The 23,006-nt window shown below is 47.9% G+C and overlaps 1 protein-coding gene across 3 annotated transcripts in view; it reads left to right on the forward strand.

Moving 5' to 3' along the window:
- DPF3 (double PHD fingers 3) overlaps window positions 1-23,006 on the forward strand; it is a 274,154-nt gene that overhangs the window by 160,376 nt on the left and 90,772 nt on the right. For all 3 annotated transcript variants that reach the window (XR_009452415.1, XR_009452412.1, XM_059691834.1), the window contains exons 4-6: window positions 2,002-2,129; window positions 10,306-10,401; window positions 19,200-19,278. Coding sequence is in view for 1 of the 3 variants with exons in the window: in XM_059691834.1 (XP_059547817.1) it covers window positions 2,002-2,129; window positions 10,306-10,401; window positions 19,200-19,278 (303 nt within the window). In the remaining 2 variants the exon portion in view is untranslated. The remainder of the gene's footprint in view (window positions 1-2,001; window positions 2,130-10,305; window positions 10,402-19,199; window positions 19,279-23,006) is intronic.

Consider the following 23,006-nt stretch of genomic DNA (forward strand, 5'->3'; position numbering starts at 1 on the left):
AGTGTTCAGTGTCTACCTCTTTAGATTGTAAACTACCTAAAGGCCAGGACTGTCTGTGTTTGGCTCCCCTCCTGTGTACCTAGTTCCAGCACAGCAGTGGTCACATGGCAGTGTCTGGTAAATATTTGTTGCATGACTAGATGGATGGATGAGTTTCAGAGGTGGTTGATTTGGTGGCATTGCTTCTTGATGGAGTTGGATCCTCTGCTTGCCTTTATTGGTAAGAGAAGCCCCAGAGACCTTGTCTCACAAGGGACGTTAGATACTGTTCCTTCTTCCCACTTTCTTCTGGGGCTGGTCACCATGGATAGGTATTTCTTTCACTTTAATGGTTTGCTTAGTGCCCCTTTCCTGTGGACTGGTCAGCCTGCATCTGGTTTTGGTGGAGGAGTAGAAGGGATAGGTAGAGTTCCATTTGAGTCAGAACAGAGCCCAGGGAAGCGGGGCTTGATCTTGCTGGTTATTTCCATTTGCTCTCCCAGATCCACTCTTTGTCCCTTTATACACCATCCTGGGCTCCAGGAAGTTGACCTCCGTGGACTGAATCAACACGGATCCCTTGGTCTCTGGCTTCTGGTTGAGGCTGGCCAGTGGGAGGGCAGGGCAGGAAGATGAGGACGGAAGGAGAGAGAGGCTGGGCTGTGTGTCCCCCTGCCTCGGTGCTGTGAACCTCTGACCTGCGGGCTCAGCAGAGAGGGAGGCTCCTCTGCTGCAAGCACAGCTCCTGCCCTGGAGCTCTGCTGTGGCGGCCCCTCCAGGTTCTTACACACACTCCCCTCTGTCCCTCCAGGAATAGCCGTGATAATGACTCCCCACTGTTAACTCTCCTGGGCTGTTTCACCATTCCCTTTTGTTCCCCTCTTCTGCCCACACCTCTGTGAAGGGTCCCTACACTAATCTCTCAACCCCCCATACATTTCCTCTGACTGTTTTCTAGGGCACCATTCCCTCATATTCTTGCACCCATTTTATCTGATACAGAGTAGGGACCTCACATCTGATTGTCAGGGTGGGCATGAGGTACAGGATCGGAGGAGAGGTTGGAGGAATATTTTGTATTGAGTCCAAATATGATCATTTGTACCTGAGGTTTCCGTTTTTAATGAAACAACAAAAAACCAAACCTTCCTTTGAGTTAGCAGTTTGGGGGACATACTGAGGAAGGGATTTAGCTCTTTCCTGGGCAGGGCCGGCTCTGGCTGCTACTGCCCAGCTGGCCCCCTGACCTCCAGCCCCAGGTAGCTGATCAAACTCCTGATGTCTTCAGAAAAAACGCCCTGGTGTGCGGAGCTGCGGATCTGGGCCTGTTAGGCATCTGTGCTTGCTCTTTCTCTTCCCTTGGCTTTGCAGGCCTTCGCTTCCCCTGTGAGTTGTTAAGAACAGCCTCTGAGGTTGAAATAGCTTTTCATGGAGCAGACCTGAGCTGGCAGCCAGCGTGGCTGAGGGGAGGTCACCGAGTTGCCTAACAAGAGGTGGGCTGGAGGGAGAGAATAGTAAGACCTGAGGCTGGCATTGATGCACCGCGTTAGAGTTTTCAAAGAACTTAAATGCAAAGGAGCACAGTTTTGCCCCACAAAATGGCCAGGTGGGGTGCTTGGCAGTGCTGGCCTCACTTTGTAGATGCAGGAAAGGTCTCTGGGGTCCTTGAGTGCTTTGCCCAAAGTCCCAGGGCTGGAGAGTGGCAGAAACTGGACTGAAACCCAGGCTGTCTGATCCCACATCCAACCAGCGCCCTTTCTGCTCTACCTCTGCCGTCTCTGAGGGTGCAGGCAGGGTTGGAATCGACCTCAGGGACTGTGAGCTGGACCCAGAAAAGCTGGACCCAACTGCAGTGTCCTGCTCCACTTGAAGGAGAGAGCACAGGCGGCCTCGAGCCTTAGCCAGGAGCTCTGGTTCCTGCGTGCCCTCAAGGGCCATCTCCTGCCCCTCCTGCCCCTCCTGCCCCTCCTGTCCCTCCTGCTTCTAGAGGCCTGACCCTGCTTTTTGGTTGTTGTGTTTCAGAAGTGGAGCTGCCCCTGAAGAAGGACGGGCTCACCTCAGAGAGCACCACGCTAGAAGCCTTGCTCCGAGGCGAGGGGGTTGAGAAGAAGGTGGACACCAGAGAGGAGGAGAGCATCCAGGAGATACAGGTATTCCTGTGTCCGCTGGGGGAGGAGGGCGCCCCAGAGCATCACTGGGGACTCCAGTACCGGCTCGGGTCCTCTCAAGGGCCAGGGCTGCATCTCAAGTGCCCTCGTGGCACATTCTTTTCTGATTTAACATGTCTCTGGGAAGAAGGCATTGTTCCTCTCAAATGCGTTTGTACTCAAAATATATCTTGGGGGCCTGTTGTATGACAGGCATGGCACTACGTCCTGGGGGCACTGTGGTGAGCAAAACAAATGCCCCCCCCCACCCCCACCCCCCAGCAAACAGTTCATAGTCCAGGCTCAAAACCTCTGTGTTGTCTGCATTGGCTGGTGCCGAGTGAGTCCCTGCCTCACCCGGCCCCGCCTCACACCCCTTCCCCAGCTATAGTTCCCTCAGTTCTTCCTCAGCACCTCCCACATTTCCCTCAAGTCCAGTGTAGGAGTCACCCTCCAGGCAACCTCCAATTCACCAGGAATCCCGTGACTGTGCCCACAACATAGACCCAGGGCATAGCCCCTTCCCGCCACATCCACTGCTACTCCCCTGGGCTCCCATCTCCTATCTGACCTGCGTGACTCCTTTCTAAATGGTCCCCTGCTGATTTTAACATGTAAGTCGGATCCTGTCATTCCTGTGCTCAAGGCCCTTCAAGGGCTCCTGTTCTCCCAGAGCAAGTCAAGGTCCTCTACCTCTCTCTTCCCGGTTCCCTTTCTCACTCTGCTCTGGGCGCCTGCCTGGCCTCTTTGTGCTGCTAAGGAGCACCCTGGGCACACCCTGCCTCTGGCTTCGCTCTGGTGTTTCCTCTGCTGGAGAGTCCTTTCCCCAGCTGTTGTCTCTCTCCCGCACCTTCCTCAAGTGTTTGCTTCCATCTCCCCTTTTCTCTGAGGTGCATGTAGCCTGACCACTGACGTGTATGGAATACCACGTCCTGTGCCCTGCGCCCCTCGCCAGCACTCCCCGCATTCTCCTCTTCTGCTCTTCTTCTCCTCCCCCCACAGCTCTTACCACTGTCTAGTGCTTTGTTTGTTTTCTGTTTTCCTCCAAAAGAATGTCAACTCCTCAAGAGCAGGAGTCTTTGTCTGTCTTGCTCATAATATATCTCAACACCCAGACAGTGCCGGGCACACACTTAATATTTAATGAGTGGCGCCTGAGTGGACAGATCCCTCCGAGTCCCATCCCCAGTCCTTTCCCTCTCCAGCACGGCCTGCTTTCTTAGCCGATCTTTCATCCCGAAACAGTTCCTCTTGTGCCACCCCGTTGCTGAAAAACAGTGAAAACACTTTTGTTTCCTACTAAATAAATCCAGAAGGACAGGTGTGTCCTTCCGGGGCCTCTTCTCTGCTCCAAACCTGGATTGCAGGCTTATTTCCCACCACGCCTGTCCTCCCTCTGCCCTTCGGCCTGCTTCCCTCTGTGCCTGGGGTCTGCTGTGTCCTTTACCCGCTGTGCCTTTCTTCTTCTCCACGTGCACCAGTCCCACCCATCGTTTAGGCTCGGCTCCAATGCCACCTTCCCCACGAAGCCTTTCGTCATCTCCCCACAGCTGGACAGTCTCTTCTTGCCTCTGGCATTTAGGGCATCTAGTACTGTGTTTTTTTTGTTTGTTTTTTTGCTATTCATGTATTACCCTCCATTTTCGGACTCTCAGATCTTTGAAGTCAGCATCAGTCACATCTGTATTGCCCATTCGAGTATTTTTTGCTCATTTGGTGTAATGTGCCTGAATCAGTGAGTGGGGCAGAACCATTGCCCAGAAGCCTTGATACTCTAGGGCAGTGGTTCTCAACCTTCCTAATGCCGCAACCCTTTAATCAGTTCCTCATGTTGTGGTGACCCCCAACCATAAAATTATTATTATTTTTTTAATATATTTATTGATTTTTTACAGAGAGGAAGGGAGAGAGATAGAGAGCCAGAGACATGATGAGAGAGAAACATCGATCAGCCGCCTCCTGCACACCTCCTACTGGGGATGTGCCCGCAACCAAGGCACATGCCCTTGACCAGAATTGAACCTGGGACCTTTCAGTCCGCAAGCCGACGCTCTATCCACTGAGCCAAACCGGTTACAGTCACAAAATTATTTTTGTTGCTACTTCATAACTGTAATTTTGCTACTGTTATAAATCGTAATGTAAATATCTGATATGCAGGATGTATTTTCATTGTTCGCGACCCACAGGTTGAGAACCACTGCTAGTGTCTGTGGCCCTTGCCCTTTACAGCTGGCGGGGGGTTTGAGTTCTCAGGCAGCACTGGGCTAACCTATGGGATGTTACTGTGGACTCATCATCATCATCATCAAAACCATCATCCCTAATGTAAACCAAATGCCGACGGTGTACAGAGCATTGGGCTACTATCTACTGTGCTAGAAGCTAAAACCAGGACCAAGTAAATGTACATGTTTTTATTGGCTTTGCTGTTTAAGTACATATATAGTAAAGGGACAGTTTTGTTAGTATTTTTCATTCATTCATTGAATCAAAGTTTATTGAGTGCCTCCTCTGAGCAGGCACTGTGCTAGGTTCCAGGGAAAGAGAGAAACCACCATGAGAGACCTCATATTCTGGTGTGACATGCAGACAGAAAGCAAGTAAACCAATAGAATAGTTGCCTTTCAGGACCAATGCTATGAAAAGAACAGAATATGAAGATGCAGTTGTAAGAGAACAAACATTTTAGGGAGTGTCCTAAGGGAGATGGGCATTTAACCTCAGTCCTAAGGGATGAGAAGGAGCCAGCAAAATGAGGGTTTTAGGCACGAGCTTTCTGGGCAGAGGAACAGTTTGGGTGAAGGCACAGGTAGATCTCAGCTGGTGTTGAAAGAACAGAGGGCCTGTGTGGCGGGAGCACAGTGCCAGGGAGACAAAGGCCTAGGATGGCATTGGAGGGATGAGTGGGCCGGACCACTCTAGCCTCCCAGGACACAGGAGAAGAGGCTCTTGATTTCATGAGAAATGAAAAAGGAAGTCATATGGAGGATTTTAATCAGGGCAATGAATTTGTGTTTCATTAAGATCCCTCTGGCCCCACATGGAGGGGAGACTGCCTATAGGGCCAACATTGGAAGGAGGGAAGTCAGGAGATTTCTACAGTGTTCCACACCAGAGATAATGGAATATTTACTTTTTAATTTTTTTGTTAATCCTCACCCGAAGATACTTTTTTCATTGATTTTTAGAGAGTTGAAGGGTAAAGGGAGAGAGAGAGAGAGAGAGAGAGAGAGAGAGAGAGGGAGAGGGAGAGATTGGTTGTCTCCCTTGTGTGCTCCCCACCCGGGGATCGAACCTGCAACCCAGGTATATGTCCTTGACTGGGAATCGAACCTGAGAAACTGCGGTCTGTGAGCTAATATTCTATCTGCTGAGCCACACTGGCCAGGGCTGATAATGGAATCTTTAAGAATTTCTTCTCTAAAAAACACAACCACATATCATTGTGATCATCACTGTAAAGACTGTTTAGAGCAGTGGTTCTCAACCTGTGGGTCACGACCCCTTTGGGGGTTGAACGACCCTTTCACAGGAGTCGCCTAAGACCATCAGAAAACACATATATAATTACATATTGTTTTTGTGATTAATCACTATGCTTTAATTTTGTTCAATTTGTAACAATGAAATTGGGGGTCACCACAACATGAGGAACTGTATGAAAGGGTCGCGGCATTAGGAAGGTTGAGAACCACTGGTTTAGAGTAACAGGGAGAAAGTTATTTTGAAATGTGTTCATTTCCCAGATAATGTCCTTGGACGAGGAGATCAGCTGCATCTCTAGTTGGACACCGCTGCCCTTCACTCCCAATACAGGACACCCCTCTTCCTCCCTCACCCTGAATATGGCCTTTGTTTGTTAGGAACTCTTGCCTCCTCCCGAGTTATGGAGAGTGGCTTCTGGTCTCAGGGCCTTGGTGCAGGAAATGCAAACACACAGGGCGGGTGCTGTCACATCTGAGGCCTGGCTCACACACAGGAGGTGCTAGACACACAGGGAAGGAAGCTGATGGGAAGAGGGAGGGATGGAGCCTGGGGAGAAGTCAGTTGACTGCTGGACATTGAGGCCGCGTAGCACTTCTGGAGGCTAGCTCAGCTGTCTTCACCAGTCTTTCACTTTCCAACCTAGAATCCATGTCACAGATAATAAATATCTTCATAATAAAAAATGAGAGGAGTCAGAATTGTGCTTAGGTGCTAGAGGCCATGACCTTTAAATTCGAGGCACTTAGAACTTACAATGATTAAATGACTTGAAGACTCAGAAAGTTTCCAAGATGGCTGTGTGAACAGTAAGAACAGTCGGAATAACTACTCTTTTTACTGAAGGCTGCAGAGCATTTGGCTAGTCCTTGTCTTGCTTGGCTTTCGCTCACATTCCCACTTTCCGCTCAAAAGCTAAGATGCAGGGAGGCTATGAGGCTTGCTCTGGGCTGGGCCTGCACCAGCGTCGCCTAGCTCGGGCCAGAGGTCATGGCCAGCAGACGGTGCTCCTCAGTTAGATGGCTAAGGTTGGCCCAGAGACTCCTCAGTGCTGTCAGCTGATGACTTCCTGGGTAAACCGAGCAGAGAAGCCGAGAAGAATTGACTAGACTGGTTTTGAGTTCTTTGGGAGGGTTTGGTGATTTGCAGTATCCTGACCCCTGTGATTGGAAGGGAATTCTCTGACAAAGAGGCAGTGGGAGAAGGTCACTGGTGACTTAATTCCTGGGCTTCCTGCTTTGAGGGCAGGCCAAAGGCATTGTCCAGGAGGCCGCTTGGACAGTGATGGTGATACCAGATGTTGGTGTGGTAGGTGCTGCTTTTTAAGCCTTTTCATGGCTGTGTGATTGTCGCACCGTCACCACACAGTGGATGCTGTTTTTGTTATCCTTTATAACACAGTGGCCACCACTTTGGTAGCCTCATCTTATGCCAGTCTCTTCCTGAGTCACTGAATTCTGGTCAGTCACATGGGCCTCTTTTCTGCTCCCTGGACAAGTCATGTTTCCTTGCCTCAGGGAGTTTGCTCATGCTGTTCCGCTGCCTGGAATACTTCCCTCTCTTCCTTCTCCCTATCTCATTCCAACGCTAGTCTTTCTTTTCTTTATAGCTCAACTTGCTTAGGTCACTTTCCCAGGGAAGTCCTACCTGACCCTCAGATTAGTTAGCTTTCCTTCTAACACCCTCTAGTAGCCGCTGGAACGTGCTTGTCACTGTTCTTTATAGAAGTTGCAATTAATGGTTATATATGTTGTTTAAATCTGTCCTACCTTCACTAGACTTTCCAAATCCATGTGGAGCCAGGACTGTAGCCGTTTTCTGGCTTGTCTAGCAGAGCACCTGCTATGTAGTCAGCACTAGACAAATGTTTGTTGAATGAGTGAGTGAATTTCTGGTTTATAATTAGGAAAACACGTATGAGGAGAGGATGACTCACCCTAGGTCACACTGTGAGTCCATACAGGAACCCCAGGGTCCCTGTCATGGGGTCCAGTGAGCTCCATGCTCTTCCCTCTTATTCCACTCCCACTCTGGTGGCTGGGTCCTCGGCCACAACCTATCTTTCCCTTATACCTAGAGATATAAACCTCCCCACACCTCCCTCAAACGGAATGAAGTGCTCAGGTTCCCTACAGGAAGGGTATGCCACAGTACACCTTGGGAACTTCAGACGCAGGGCTGAGAAACAGATGGGGAACTCTGAGCTGATGAAGCTGACCTTGCTTTGGTCATGGATTTTCTGTATGGTATTGAGCAGTCAAATCTGTTTTTAGTTTGTTTGTTTATTTATTTATTTTTAATACTCTAGGACATATTTTCTATTGATTTTAGAGAGAGGGAGGGAGGGAGGGAGGGAAAGATGGAGAGAGAGAGAGAGAGAGAGAGAGAGAGAGATTGATGTGAGAGAGAAACATTAATTGGTTTCCTCCTGTGAGCACCCCAACCGGGGATCAAACACACAACTTAGGTATGTGCCCTGACTGGGATTCGAACCTGCAACCTTTTGGTGTACAGAATGATGCTCCAACCAACGGAGCCATCCAACCAGGGCTAGGCTTAGTTTATTCTCTGCAAAATGGAAATGAGATTCTCTTCTATAACGACAGAGCTGTTAGAGAGAGAGAGTGAAATTTTTGTCTTTAAGCCCCATGATAAGTAATGTTCTGTAATGAAAATAGATCCATTTTTTTTCTTAAAAAATAACAATGGGTGATTAAGAACAGCACATTAATGTCAAATTCTGGTCAGATGAACAGGAAGTTACTTGTTTTCATCAAACAGGGCAGGGTTCCAGTGTGGCAGGGAAAGGAGAAACCTATTTTCATATTTAGAAACAAAAGGATAATTACTTAAAGAAAGTAAGTTTTGACAAACTTGGGTCCACACAGAAAATTGGTCCTACCAGAGTATTTTCTTTCTTTTTTTTATTGTTTAAAGTATTGCATATGTCTCCTTTTACCCCCAGTTGACCCCCCCAACTCCCACCCATGAGGGCATGCCCCCACCACCCCAGTGTCTATGTCCATTGGTTATGCTAATATACATGCATACAAGTCCTTTGGTTGATCTCTAACCCCTTCTCTCCCCTACCTTCTCTATGAGGTTGGACGATCTGTTCAGTGCTACCTTGTCTCTGGTTCTATTTTTGTTCATCAAATTATGTTGATCATTATATCCCACATATGAGTGAGATCATGTGATATTTATCTTTCTCTGACTGGCTTATTTCGCTTAGCATAATGCTCTCCAGGTCCATCCATGCTGTTGCAAATGGTAAAATTTCCTTCTTTTTTACAGCAGCATAGTATTCCATTGTGTAGATGTACCAGTTTTTTAATCCACTCATCTGCTGATGGGCATTTAGGCTGTTTCCAAATCTTAGCTAGTGTAAATTGTGCTGCTATGAACATAGGGGTGCATATATCCTTTCTGATTGGTGTTTCTAACTTCTTGGGACATAGTGCTAGAAGTGGGATTATTGGGTCAAATGGGAGTTCCATTTTTAATTTTTTGAGGAAACTCCATACTGTTCTCCACAGTGGCTGCACCAGTCTGCATTCCTACCAGCAGTGCATGAAGGTTCCTTTTTCTTCACATCCTTGCCAGCACTTATCCTTTGTTGATTTGTTGATGATAGCCAGTCTGACAGGTGTGAGATGGTACCGCATTGTTGTTTTGATTTGCATCTCTCAGATGATTAGCGACTTTGAGCATGTTTTCATATGTTTCTTGGCTTTCTGAATGTCCTCTTTCGAAAAGTGTCTACTTAGGCCCTCTGCCCATTTTTTGATTGGATTGTTTATCTTTCCTTTGATAAGCTGTATGAGTTCCCTGTAAATTTTGGAGATTAAACCCTTATCTGAAAGAGCATTGGCAAATATGTTCTCTCATGCAATGGGCTTTCTTGTTGGTTTGTTGATGGTTTCATTTGCTGTGCAGAAGCTTTTTATTTTGATGTAGTTCCATTTGTTTGTTTTCTCCTTAGTTTCCATTGCCCTATGAGCTGTATCAGTAAAGATATTGCTACGACATATGTCTGATATTTTGCAGCCTATGGAATCTTCTAAGGTTTTTATGGTTTCCCATCTTACATTTAGGTCCTTTAACCATTTTGAGTTTGTTTTTGTGTGTGGTGTAAGTTGGTGATCTAGGTTCATTGTTTTTTGCATGTATCTGTCCAATTTTCCCAGCACCATTTATTGAAGAGACTGTCTTGACTCCATTGTATGCTCTTGCCTCCTTTGTCAAATATTAATTGATCATAATGGCTTGGGTCTATTTCTGGGTTCTCTGTTCTGTTCCATTGGTCTATATGTCTGTTCTTGTGCCAGTACCAAGCAGTTTTGAGAACTGTGGCTTTGTAGTATAGCTTGATATCTGGTATTGTGATCCCTCCAACTTTGTTCTTCTTTCTCAGGATTGCTGTGACTATTTGGGGTCTTTTTTGCAGAGTATTTTCTTTTGAAAAACACATCTTTGTCAGAAAGAGTTGTAAAAGTTTGGTGTTCTAGGAGGATTTGACTAGAAGGGGCCCAGGGGTTTGAAAGAGAATTGCTATTGCCAAGCGCTCACTCTGGGCAGCATTGTCACTTTGTTAAAACACAGCAAAATGGGGCACCCCCAAATTACCCTTGATTTGTTTTCTCCTTTGCATTTTATTTCTTAACTCCTCTTTATTTTCTTGTCATTTCAGAGAGTCTTGGAAAATGATGAAAATGTAGAAGAAGGAAATGAAGAAGAGGATTTAGAAGAGGATATTCCCAAGCGAAAGAACAGGACCAGAGGACGGGTAAGCTGGGATGCCAGGAGGGATGAGAGAAATCAGGGAGGTGAGGTCCCACTGCAACGAGAGAGAGAGAGAGAGAGAGAGAGAGAGAGAGAGAGAGAGAGAAAGAACATCCGTGGTCTTCCTTGCAGAATTCCCGGAGCGGAAAACACCAGAGGTTCTGATCCTGGGTGATAGCCTGGTTTAGGGCTGGCAAGAGGGAGAAGAGGCAGAGGGTGCCCCGAGGGGAGGGGGATGCTGAGGCTTAGGGGAGGTTGGGGGTGGGAACAGAGGGAGGGTGGAGAACAAGGAAAATGTGATAGTTGTCCCTGTTTCTTGGCCACGAAAGAAGGCTGAAAGTTTCCTGCCTCCCCCCCCCCCCCCCCCCCAGAGCTGCCCCAGAATGACAGGGTCAGGGTCAGGATACCTGCTTTGGGGTGTGTTTCATTAGGCAGAGAGTAGGCCCACAGCTGGTGGTTCCCAAGCAGGTATGGCCTGGGTGTTGGAGGCTGGTGGGATGTGGCAAGAAAACACGAGAAACCTGGGGAAAGGCAGAGGGGAATTCTGTGGTGGAAGGAATAAAAATATGAGAATGACCCTTAAGGGGAGGGAACCAAACCAAACTGAGGTATTCAGGTTGGTCCTCCAGAGTGCTCATGTTCAAGCCCAAAGGGGCCTTTTGTGGTCATCTTCATGGGTCTGCAAGGGCACCGGACAGTAACCAGGTGCGTAAACCGCTGCTCTTCATCTAGAGAATGAACTCTTAGTCCTGTCTGGCTCCTTCAGGCTGCAGACAGGACCCTATGTTTTTCATGGACAAGAGGCTAGTCCTGGGTGCTCCATGGGTTTTGATCTAGTGCTAATTATGGGCATACCTCTCTATGTGGTTCCTGTGCCTTAGTATACAGCAGACCCGCCAACAAAGCCTTTCAGAATGCAGGTCCCCAGGACCCAACCCCAGAAGTTCTGCTTTGGGAGGTCTGGGATGGGACCTGGAAAACTATATCATAATGATAGGTCACTGGTACAAGTGCTCCAGCTGTGCCCACAGCTGAATCGCTCCAACCTGTTGACTGAAGCCGGACTTTCTGAGTCTGGGGAGGACAGCCCTTTGATGCTGCATACCTTATATAGTTGGCATCCCGCTTCAGCTATGATCACCTTTTGACACTCTTGTTATATCTGTTCTTTTCTTTCACTTTTTCTTGGTTTGCATGTTTTATTTTATTTTTAAAAAAATACTCGAGGATATTTTTCCCCCATTGCTTTTTAGAGAGAGGAGAAGGGAGGGGAGGGGAGGAGGGTGAGAGCGAAAGGGAGAAACATCAATGTGAGAGAGACATTGAACTGGCAATCCAGGTATGTGCCCCTGACTGGGAATCGAACCCTCGACCCTTTGGTCTGTGGGCTGACGCTCTAACCACTGAGCACACCGGCCAGGGCTGGCATGTTCTTTTTTCATGTGTGAAATATTTGAAAGCAATTCCTAGACATTTTATCATTTAACCTGCATATACCTCAGTGTATATCTCTAACACATCACTATCATACCCAATAAAAAGAACAACTATTCTAATATCTACTATCAAGTCTCTGATGACTTTTCTCTGCTATACCCTCCCCCACACACGTGTTTTTTTCTCCATGCCATGTATCTGTTGAAGAAGTTGAGTGGTTGATCTTGAGGAATTTCTCACATTCTAGAGTTGGCAGACTGATACTATTTAAAGTATTCCTCTGTCCTCTTTATTTCCTGAAAACTGGTGGTTTGATTAGAGAGTTGATTAGATTCAGGATATTTATGTGTATAAATATTTTTTTTGGTGGGGCAAGAATCTTTCCCAGGTGTGATGTGTGCATCTTATTGCATCACATCTGGAGGCACATGTTGTCTAGGTGTTCTGCTTCTGGTGGTGCTAAGATTGATAGGTGGATTTGGGTGTTGTCAGCCTGATCTCTTTCTATAAGCTTTCCATTGAGTTTTCAACTAATTGTTTTAGCAGCCACTGATGAACTTGCCTCGACCCATGAGTTCATTGGAGGTTGCAAAATAATGAATATCTGATTCTGTCATTGAAGGAGGCTTTAGAATGTAGAATTGCTGGGCCTTTTATGAGCTTCAAGAGCTGTGTGTAACCTCCAAGCCTGCTTCCTTCCCTTCCCTCAGCCCAAACCAAACTTAGGCGAGTCGATTGTGGAAGGAGGATGGTCTTCACATCTTCTCCATTCCCAACCTAAACATCAGTGATTGAACTCACAGTCATTGAATATGAGTAGGGTGTTTTGGTAGGAACATTAGCAGTAGCAGTAGCAGCAGCCATTTTTACTTACTGTACTTACTGTATACCAGGCACTGTGATGGGCTAGTTACAGTATGAGCTGACATATGGAGAGTGATGACTGAGCACTTCAAACTTCATCTACTGCACTGGCCACTGTGGCTGTGAGCATGTACAGTGTTGCTGGTTCAAACTGAAATGTGCTGCAAGTGTAAAATACACACCAGATTTCGAAGACATAGTACGAAAAGAATGCAGAACATCTTCATATTTTTTATTGATTCCATATTGAAATGATAATATGTTGGCTATGTTAGGTTAAGTAAAATGTGTTACTAAAATTAATTGCACCTATTTATCTTTTTACTTAAAAAAAAAGTAAGATGTGTCTACTGGAAAACGTAAGATGACATGTGTGGCTTGCATTGTATTTCTATTGGCCAGCACTGCTTCTTCCATTCCTATAAGTTGATATTATTATTTCCAGAGAGGTTAAGTAATTTGCTCAAGGTCATCCAACCTAGTAAGGAAGAAGTCAGGATTTGAACATACTCTGTGGTTTTTCCACTGGGTCACGTGTGGCCCAGTCCCTAGCATGTGGCCAGTGACCACTTTTTGAATGAATGATTGAATGATGGGAAAAGAAAGAACAGTCATATTTCAGCTTGTGGGAGCTGAGAGAAGGTCTGGGGCTAGATGGGGCCTAGACCAGCACCGGGCCCACCTTATGATGGCCAAGGGGCAGTTGAATGGCTCTACATTGTTCAGTGACATTGTGGACCTGTCACCCATGGTGGGAGCCTTAGGAGGACCCTGATTAGTGTAGGCGGGCCTATCTGGGATGGAATAAGTATACTAAGCTGCGCAATTAAGTCATCCTTTACAGTGGTGTGTTTAAGCTGCTGTTGGCTCCTGGAGAACAGTCACACCCATTTCTGTTGCCAGGACTGAAAGGCAGTTTAAGGCCATGCATCTCAGCATCAGTATCACCTGGGAGACTCTGAGAAATGCAGGACCCCACACTTCACCCTAGATCAGGGGTGGGCAAACTTTTTGACTCGAGGGCCACAATGGGTTCTTAAACTGGACGGGAGGGCCGGAACAAAAGCATGGATGGAGTGTTTGTGTGAACTAATATAAATTCAAAGTAAACATCATTACATAAAAGGGTACAGTCTTTTTTTTTTTTTTTTTTTTAGTTTTATTCATTTCAAACGGGCCAGATCCGGCCCGCGGGCCGTAGTTTGCCCACGGCTGCCCTAGATGGACTGGATGAGCGTCTGTCCTTTACTGAGACCCCCGGGTGCTTTGTGTGCTCATTGAGGAAGCCAGGCCTAAGGTAGCATTTACAAGAACAGCCTCTGTCTTGTTTGAACCATGAGTTCAAATCCCAGCCCCACCACTTACTAGACTTTGGGTGAATTATGTAACCTCTGTGACCTTGACCAAATTATATATGTACTCTGAGCTTCAGTTTCTTCATCATTAAAATACACAGCCAATTTTGAGTGCTTAGTAAAAGGCTAGATATTATTAGGAGGGTACAGCAAAGGGTATAACAACTCTCAGAGTTCTGACAATGGAGATTCCCTGAAGGGTGAAAGAAATTCGGACCCAACAATTAACGATTGTGTTTGTGGTAACTTTACTTCAAGAAATCTAAGCTCTTTAACATTCATAAAATTCTTGGGAATCATCCGTGTTATCAATAAGTAGATAAGTCATTCAGGAAGTATTTATTGATGCATTGTGGTATAGTTCAGTGCTTCTCAAACTTTAATGTGCATACGAAGCACGTGGTGATCTTACTAAGCTGTAAATTATGATGCAGTTGGTCTTGGAGGTGGGGACTCAGATCTTGCCTGGTCTACAAGCTCCAGGCTGATGATGTCAGTGCTGCTGGTCTGAGGATCACACTTTAAATAGCCAAGAGATAGAGCAGTGGTTCTCAATTTTTTTTGGGGGGGTGTCTCAGGAGCTTTTTACTTGAAAATAACTGAGGGACCCCCCCAAAAGCTATTGTTATGATAGGTTATAACTAGTGCTACTTATCAAAACAAAAAAAGTGTTAAATGTAAGTATTCACAAGCACACAGTGATGACCTCATCATGTCCTGTGGCCTCTAAAACTCCACTTTGCGCTTGTGAGGGAATGAGAGTGAAAAATTTCAAAGACGTTTAGTACTATTACAAAATATTTTTGACATTGAAGACCCCCTGAAAGGGTCTCAGGGACCCCCAGGATTTCTTGAGATACTATTTGAAAACAACTGGTATAGAAGAACTAGCTCTCTGAGTCTGTCCCAGTCAAGGGCCTTTAACTTGTAGGACATTTAACAGCTTAAGCAAAAATGGGAAGTATTTGAAAAGCCGCTGGGACATTGCTCCAACTTTGAGCAATGAAGATTGAAACCTCAGGAAGGGCAAGAGAGTGGCAGGGACTCGGGACTGGGAAAGAGTAAAGCACTCTGGAAGCTTCTGGCCTCTACTTCTTCATTTTTCTCTCGCACAACTGCCTTTTCTGTCTCTCTGTGCACATGACTGCCATGGCTCCTGCACTGATAGGTCCCTAGGTCAGCTGCCTGTACTAACCAACTGTTTTCCAATTCCAAGTTCTTTGGAACTAGAATCTGGTCTGGTCAGGTGTCTACTCCTGAGCCAGCCAATCAGCTGTGGCCAGACAGAGCAGCTCCATGTGGTGCAGTCATGGCTGCCATGGCCTACCAGTGTGTGAATGAGAAATGGAGTGGAGTGGGGTGGGCACCTCACAGAGAGGGAGAACTGGTTTCTTTTGGGTAATCAGCTTCAAAGTTTTCTATAACAGAGTCTGGAAACCTTGGTCCTGTTTCTTCTACTGGCTCTCAGACTATGGACAAGTTGTGAACCCTCCCTGGACCTGTTTTATCAAGTGCCAAATGGGAATAATAGTATTTGCTCTAATTCATAGGTTATTGTAGGAATTAAATGAAGTGGTATATGTGAAAGCGCTTCAGATGCCATAGTGCTAAGCGTTGGGGATGCATAATAAAGTATGAAATGCATCTTTGCTCTCAAGGATGTTGGAATTAAATTGAGGAGAAAATAGCAACAGCCATGATACAATTAGAAAGCACAGGCTTTTGACTGTGCACTAACCAAATGCAGTGAGAGTTCAGAGGAAAGAGAGAGATCAACTTGGGCAGCGAGGGGAAATAATTTGTTGAGCACTTCCTGTAGACGTAGCACTATCCTCTGTGGTTTCACACACCCTTAGTTCTTTTTCAGCAACCCTGCAGTAGAGATGTTGCTATGCCCATTTTACAGTTAAGAAAGGTAAAACTTAGAGAAGTAACTTGTCCAAAGACACATGGCTGGTATTTAAACCTGTGTCTGACATTAAAGCTGATGTTTTTTTACTCATCAATGTGGCGAGAAGAAGATTCTTGGAGGAGTGGAATGTTAGCAGGGCTAAAGCATGCATCAGATGGGGATGGGCAGAGAGGCAGGTCCAAGACAGGCATCATTAAAAATAAAGGCGTGAGCTTGAGGTGAACCTAGGGGCATTGACATTAAGTCACCATTGGATGCCAGTGGGTTTTAGATGGCATTGAATGAATGGCCATGGGTTCCTGCCTTCACTCCCCTTTTTTTTTTTTTAAATGTTTTTATTGATTTCAGAGAGAAGAAGGGAGAGGGAAAGAGGGATAGAAACATCAATGATGAGAGAGAATCACTGATCTGCTGCTTCCTGCATGCCCCCTATTGGCTATTGAGCCTCAAAGCCGGACATGTGCCCTGATAGGGAATTGAACCATGACCTCCTGGTTCATGGATCGATGCTCAACCACTGAGCAACACCGGCCAGGCCCTTCACTCCTTTTGTCTAATTGGTCTAGGAGTCATACAGGATGGATTGGGTAGGGCAATGCAGAGGTAGAACCCCAGCTTGTGGGTTCTTTGAGCAGTGCGGAGGTCAGTTGATGAGCTCCTGGATTAAAATGTGGACTAGTTGGGAAATGCAAAGCCTAAGATGACCTTTGAAGGAAGGAACAATAGCACATGGATAAAGAGGATAAAAGAGAAGAACCAAAGATGATGGACATACTGACCCACCCACGGATTGATTGATTCATTTCTTCAGCAAGTGTTTATTAAGTGCTTCTTGAATGGCTGGCCCCATGCCAGGTTCCAAGGACAGTTGTAGCCAAACTAGACATGTGCTCCACCCTCATATGGGGGTGACAAGAAAATCAAGTACACCAACATGTGTGTGATAGGATGTCAGACAATGTTAAGTGTGGGATAAAACCGAAAGCAAGATGGGGAAAGAGAACAATGGAGAGGGTACGAGTGGACAGAAGTTGATCAGGGAGCCCAGCTGGCGTAGCTCAGTGGTTGAGCATTGACCTATGAACCAGGGGGTCAAGGTTCGATTCCTGGTCAGGACACATGCCTGGGTTGTGGGCTCGACCCCCAATGTGGGTGTGCAGGAGGCAGCCAATCCATGATTCTCTCATTGATGTTTCTATTTCTCTCTCAAATCAATAAAAATATATTTTAAAAAAAGTTGATCAGGGAGGGCTTCTTTGAGGAGGTGGCATTTGAATAAGATGAGTAGGATTCTGAGTTTCCAAGCTTGAGCGATTCTGGGAGACTAGAGAGCTACTGCCAGGAAGAATCCCTGGCATGTGCCCTCAGTGTTCTATAGCTATGACCCCCCCCCCCCCCTTTGCAGTTGAGGAAACTGAGGTGCAGGGAGAGTGTGGGAGCCTGTAGTCACCTGGCTGGTCAGCCCTGCAGAGTGAAATGAAACCTGGGCTCTCAGCCGGGCCCTCCCCTTCCCCTCTGAGCCTCCAGTTCCGCAAAGTGCCCCCTGTCCCTGCTGGTATTTTTAGTCCCTAAGAGCCCCTTCCTTGGGACTGCTGCTGCCTCGTCATTCTGCCTGACTTGCTTTCACCGACTCCCAGGCGACTGTGACGGCTGCGGGCTGCACACGTCAAGCTGTCCCTGGCTTCACTGAGGGTGTGTGTGTGGGGGTGGGGGTGGGGTGGGGTGGGGGTGGGCAAGGACGGCTGAGGGTGACCACTCTCCGTGTCATGGGCAGGCTGGGAAGCCTGTCAGTGCCTCAGGGTGACTGCCAGTGCACCTCACAGCTCCCTCTTTGGGTCAACTGAGTAATGAGGGCGAGGGGAGGGGGCTGCTGGCTGTCATGTGTATGGGGGTGAGGGGCTGGGAGGCAAAGGGAGGGAAAGAGCAGTGGAAGGGAGGGAGGAGGGGGCTGGGATTTTGTAATTTGCTTGCCAGGTGGTGTTGATTGTGAAGTGTGTGTGTGTGTGTGTGTGTGTGTGTGTGTGTGTGTGTGAGAGAGAGAGAGAGAGAGAGAGAGAGAGAGAGAGAGAGAGAGAGATGAGGTGGGGGGAGAAAGAGAGAGTGAGCATGCATACACAAGCAACCATCTCAGGCCTTTTGACCCTGAAGTCCTCAGGGCCAGGCCCCTGGGACTGCCCCATCTTCCCTGCATCCCAGGTTGCTCCCATTTTACTTCTCATCTGCTGTGCCTTTCTCTCTGTCCCCAAAGACCCGGCAGGCCCTTGCCTGGTTGGGAGTGTACTGCTACTCATTACCAGAGAATGACCCTGCGGAGGCTAGGGTGCTACACACGTGACCAGTGTGGGACTTCTCAAGTTTTAAAAATAAACCTTGCTGCATTCTTGCAGCTACTGTCCCGGGGCCGCAGAGCCGCCCGCTCCCTCTCTAGCTGGTCTCTTCTAGCCTCGAGGTAGGGCTCATCCCACCCCTGCCCAGGCTATGCCGACTCTTTCTGGAGGTGCACACGGGTGCTGGTGTCAGCGGTCCAGCTTCAGGAGGCCGTGAGCAGCTAAGGTTTCTGTCACTGGCCGGAGGCGCACGGCAGACGGCACAGGGGGGCCCTGGCTGAAGCCCACCCCTCTGGAGTTGGCTGAGCTGGGCTCATGCCCTGTGCCCTGATGCCAGGCCTGGTTGGCTCTTGAGAGACTTGAGTGGGGGAGTGTGAACAAAGGGGTCTGGCCTGATAACTGTAATTATGCTACTTGCTCCAACACGCCCGTCATCTGGTCAGCTGAGGGGAGCCAGTTGGCATCTCCATTTGGTAGCAACAGAGCTGCAAGGCTAAGGAGTTGGAGGAAGAGGTCCTACTAGCAACAGGAGAGTCAGGACACGTGGTCAGTAGAGGCTTTGCAGCGGGACTGTCCTGAGTTAATGTCCTGGCTCTGCACTCAGTAGCTTAGTGACCTTACACAAGCTGCCTACCCTCTCCAGTTGCCTCAGTCTCCTGATCTGTTAAGTGGAGCCCATAGTGGTGTCTCCCTCTGGGATTTGTGAGTAGCTGAGCGATTTGGGGTAAGTTACCTCACTTCTCTGGGTCTTCGTTTCCTGGCCTGTGAAAGGGGGTTGGCAAGGGCACAGATGTGGTGAAAGGGAATGAGGAGGTGCAGCGGAGGCACTCGGGGCCTCACAGTACGCGCTCAGGGCCTGTGGTGATGACCAGAGTAACAAGCATCGTGATATCCCATGTCTCCCCAGGCCCGTGGCTCTGCCGGTGGCAGGAGGAGGCATGACCCCGCCTCTCAGGAAGACCACGACAAACCTTACGTCTGTGACAGTAAGTACAGGCGACACCGCCTTCCTTCGCCTGCCCCTGCCCTTACCCCTGTCCCCACCATTCCTGTGCTTCCCTGCCTGTCAGCCCCCGGCCCAGGCTTGCTGGCTCCTCCTCTGGGGCCTGCACCTCCCCTCAGTCCCCACCTCCTCTCTGCCCTCATGTTTCTGCATGAGGAGAGCCAGTGGGAGGCCTTGGGTGCTGTGCTCCTCCCTCTGGCAGTACCTTCTTTGTAGCTTTTCTCTGTCTCTCTCACTCTGTCTCCTTCAGATCCCTATTTCTTTCTCGACTTCAGAGAATTACAAACAAAAGCATAACTCAGAATCCTCAACAAAAGTCCTTGGTTCCTGTGGTTTGTCATTTGTTTCCCTTTAATTTCCTTTTCCTCTTCCTCCCGTCCTACATAGGGCAAATTATGACTCTTTCTCTGCTCATCACTTAGTTAATAAATGGCCCTTGATCCATCTCCAGCCTTTCTTGCCTGATTCAGAAACATCTTTTGGACAAGCGGCTGCCTGGCTCCTGGGTGTGGGGTCTGCAGGCAGAGCTGGGGGGGACCGAGCGAGAGAGTGCCGGGAGCAGTGGTGGTGGGTGGACCAGGGACTGGTGTCAGAGGTATAGGCTTTGCTGTCAGCTGGAGAGCTTTTGTCTTTCTCACCTGCCAGAGCATTGGGTGGTGGGTTTAAAATCCCTGCCCTAGTTGTCTTCTCACTGTATCGAGCGCCATCTGCTCACTCCATGGCGAGGGCAGCACTCAAAGCCGCACCCCCTGACCATCTTCCCTTCCATCTTCTCCCCTCTCTGAGGATGTGAGCTCTGCCACAGGGCGCAGCGAGCTGCGGTGAGGATGGCAGCAAATGGCTGAGGCAGGGCCCTGGTGCAGCGGTCCCTCCCGGCGTCTCGCCCATCTCTCCGGCGTTTGCAGTCTCTGTGAGAGCAGGGGGAGAACTGGGAAGATGGGGCTTAGCGGGTACTTTGGAGGTGGTGCCATTTCCCTCCTTCTTCACTGGACTCTTGATTTCAAGAAGTTGTTCTGTGGCCAGTGAGGCGACAGCTGGTTGGAGAACATTTTGCTAGAAGACCAACTCCATGACCCTTACTCAGCTTATTTTTTTAAAAATTTATCTTTATTGTTGAAAGTATTACAGATGACCCCCCCTCCCCCCCCGCCCCTCGGCTCCACCTCAGGTCCGCCCCACCCCACCCCCAGGCCTGCACCACACTATGGTCTGTGTCCATGGGTTACACATATATGCACTAGTTTTTAAGTTCTTCGGTTAATCCACTTGGCTTCTTAACACACCGTGCAGATGACTTTCGTGACACAACTGCAGGTAACATCTCTATCCCAAAGCAACTCCATTTTAGGATGAGGGGAGAGCAGGGCCTGGGGCCTGGGGCCTGATCCTTCTTGCCATACCAGGAGGTGCCTGCTTTGGTCTGGGTCTTGCCTCCTAAATGGGGTTCATCAAAGCCCAACCTGGCCCTGGGAAGGTCCTCAGGCCCCCCCAGAACGGACTTTCCGACTGCCAGCCAGTTGCCAACGAGAGTGCTAGCAGCTGCTTTGGAACTGGGGCTTTGCCTCATGCTTCCTCTTTTAAAAACTTTATTTTTATTACGTGATTTTTGTGCTGCCATAGATGGTGGAATTACTTTTTGCTCGATCACTACATCTTTCATCGGGTTCTCAGCCAATGATAGGCCCCTATATTCCCAGACACACCATGTGTCCTTCGCCTACTCTCAGCCCCTCTCCTCACTCCTTTGTCATCTGCCTCCACAAAGCGCCCTTGTGGTGTCCCTCTCTTGCCCGGCCCCCTCTCTCTGCACAAAGTGCTTGCATCACACCCTCTCCCCCAGCTCCGGTGGCTTTGTGTAGGGCTCTCAGTGCCATTTGCTTTTCCTGTTCCCTCCCCACCGGGTCTTTTCCTCCTTCTGTTTATGCTGTGGAACTTGGAGGCCTGATTACGGGCCTGATGTGGGCTTTCTGGAAGTCTCCCTGTCGGACTTCTTGGCTCTGCCTGCACAGGCACTGCCTCCCTTTCCTCTGTCAGGGGACTAAGGTCCACCCTGGATTGCCCTTCTCTTTCTGGCTCTCTTAGGAAATTGTGTGGCAGCTCAGTGATTAATAGACTTTATTTTTATCTGGTGCCCTTCAGACATGTGATCCTTTGGGATAGAAATGACCTTTGGAGAGGTCATGAGGCCCACTCTGCACCCCAGTACTCAGCAAGGAATGCTTTTAATAATCTCTAATGCATCCTAAGTAAAGAGGTGTCTGGTCACCTCCTTGAATTCCCCAGGGATGGTGTTACCATAAGCTGACCTTTCTTCCATGCTTCTAATAGCGCTTGGCATGATTGTTTCTCCTTAATAGGAACTGAAATGTTTCCCTTCTAGAGGCTCCCTTATCTTTTGTGCATCTTTCCCCATCAAATAGGTACGTTGAGCATTTTGTTCTGGAGGCGCTCTTAACCTCTCCTTGTATTTTCCCTTTACCTGGGGTACGTCCCGTAAGCTCCGTGACAGCCTTCGCTCAATTCCCTTCCAGCACTCCCAGGGGAAGTAGCGCCAAGGCTGTTTGGCTGAAAGAGTAACAGACAGGTTTCCTTGTTTATTTTACACATCACTTCTTAACGCCACCCACATCTGTAGCGCGTAGAAATACCTGACCGCCCATTGCACTGTGTGCCGGTGACTCCCACACGGTCAGAAGTCGCTAATGCCTCTCTGTGTGTGCGCGCTTTTCTACTTATGCATTTGATCATTTCTTGGTCCATAAATCACTTTGCATTTGGCCCTATTGAGTCTCAGTAAAGACATATAATAATATGTGGCTTCAACATATAGGATTCAATAAAGGCAATTTTAAAGACATTGCCCAATAGTTAAATTTTATTCTCCGCAGATTCTTGATTGCTGCCATTTTTGCATCATCTGTGGTTTGATTTGCATAATCCCCACTCCATCTTTCAAGTTATTTTTGAAAATATTAGGCCACCTTGGACCCCATCACCTCCTTCCGGGTTTATGTGGAGTAGCAATAGCCATTTTTTCAGATGTGATTTTATTTAACCCTTCCTGGGCTATATTTCTAAATATAGTTGTCCTGTTATGTTCTTGGCCCAAGCTTCCCTTTCAAGATAGGTGGTTGAAATATTAGCTTAGCCGTTAACTTCAGGTGATAGATAGTTTGCCTATTGCCTTTCACTCAGCCATTGAATTTATTTCATCTCAGAGAAACATTAAATCATCTAAACATAATTTATTTTTTACCCAACCCATGGTGTGTGTGTAGATGAATACTTCATTTTCCAGCAAGTAACCAGTCTCTATTAATTATCCTGAGCGTTTACCGAGCTTAAAGATTGAAGTTCCACTTCTTCCCTTTCAGTCTCGTGCTGAAGGAGAAGTGTTCATTACCCACAAGCAAAGCCACTGAATAGAACTTTGTGGGAAAGGCGGTCATGTTTGTCAAAGTGTGGATTTGGACCATCAGCCCAGAGATCACCAGATGTTTATTATAACGTAGATTCCAGGCCTCACACCAGACCACTTGCATCAGAACCCCTGGGAGCAGGCTCAGGACCCAGCATCTTTTGAGGGCCTCTGAGGGGAAACTTAGGAATACTGACTATTCAGAATGACTGGTCTATTTCATCTGAATTCGGAGGTTTCTGGCCGACTGCTCAGCCCTTTTTTATTCCCCGCTTTTTGCATCTGGAAGTTCT

This window comes from Myotis daubentonii, chromosome 1 (genome assembly GCF_963259705.1).
Source record: "Myotis daubentonii chromosome 1, mMyoDau2.1, whole genome shotgun sequence".
NCBI classification, from domain to species: domain Eukaryota; kingdom Metazoa; phylum Chordata; class Mammalia; order Chiroptera; family Vespertilionidae; genus Myotis; species Myotis daubentonii.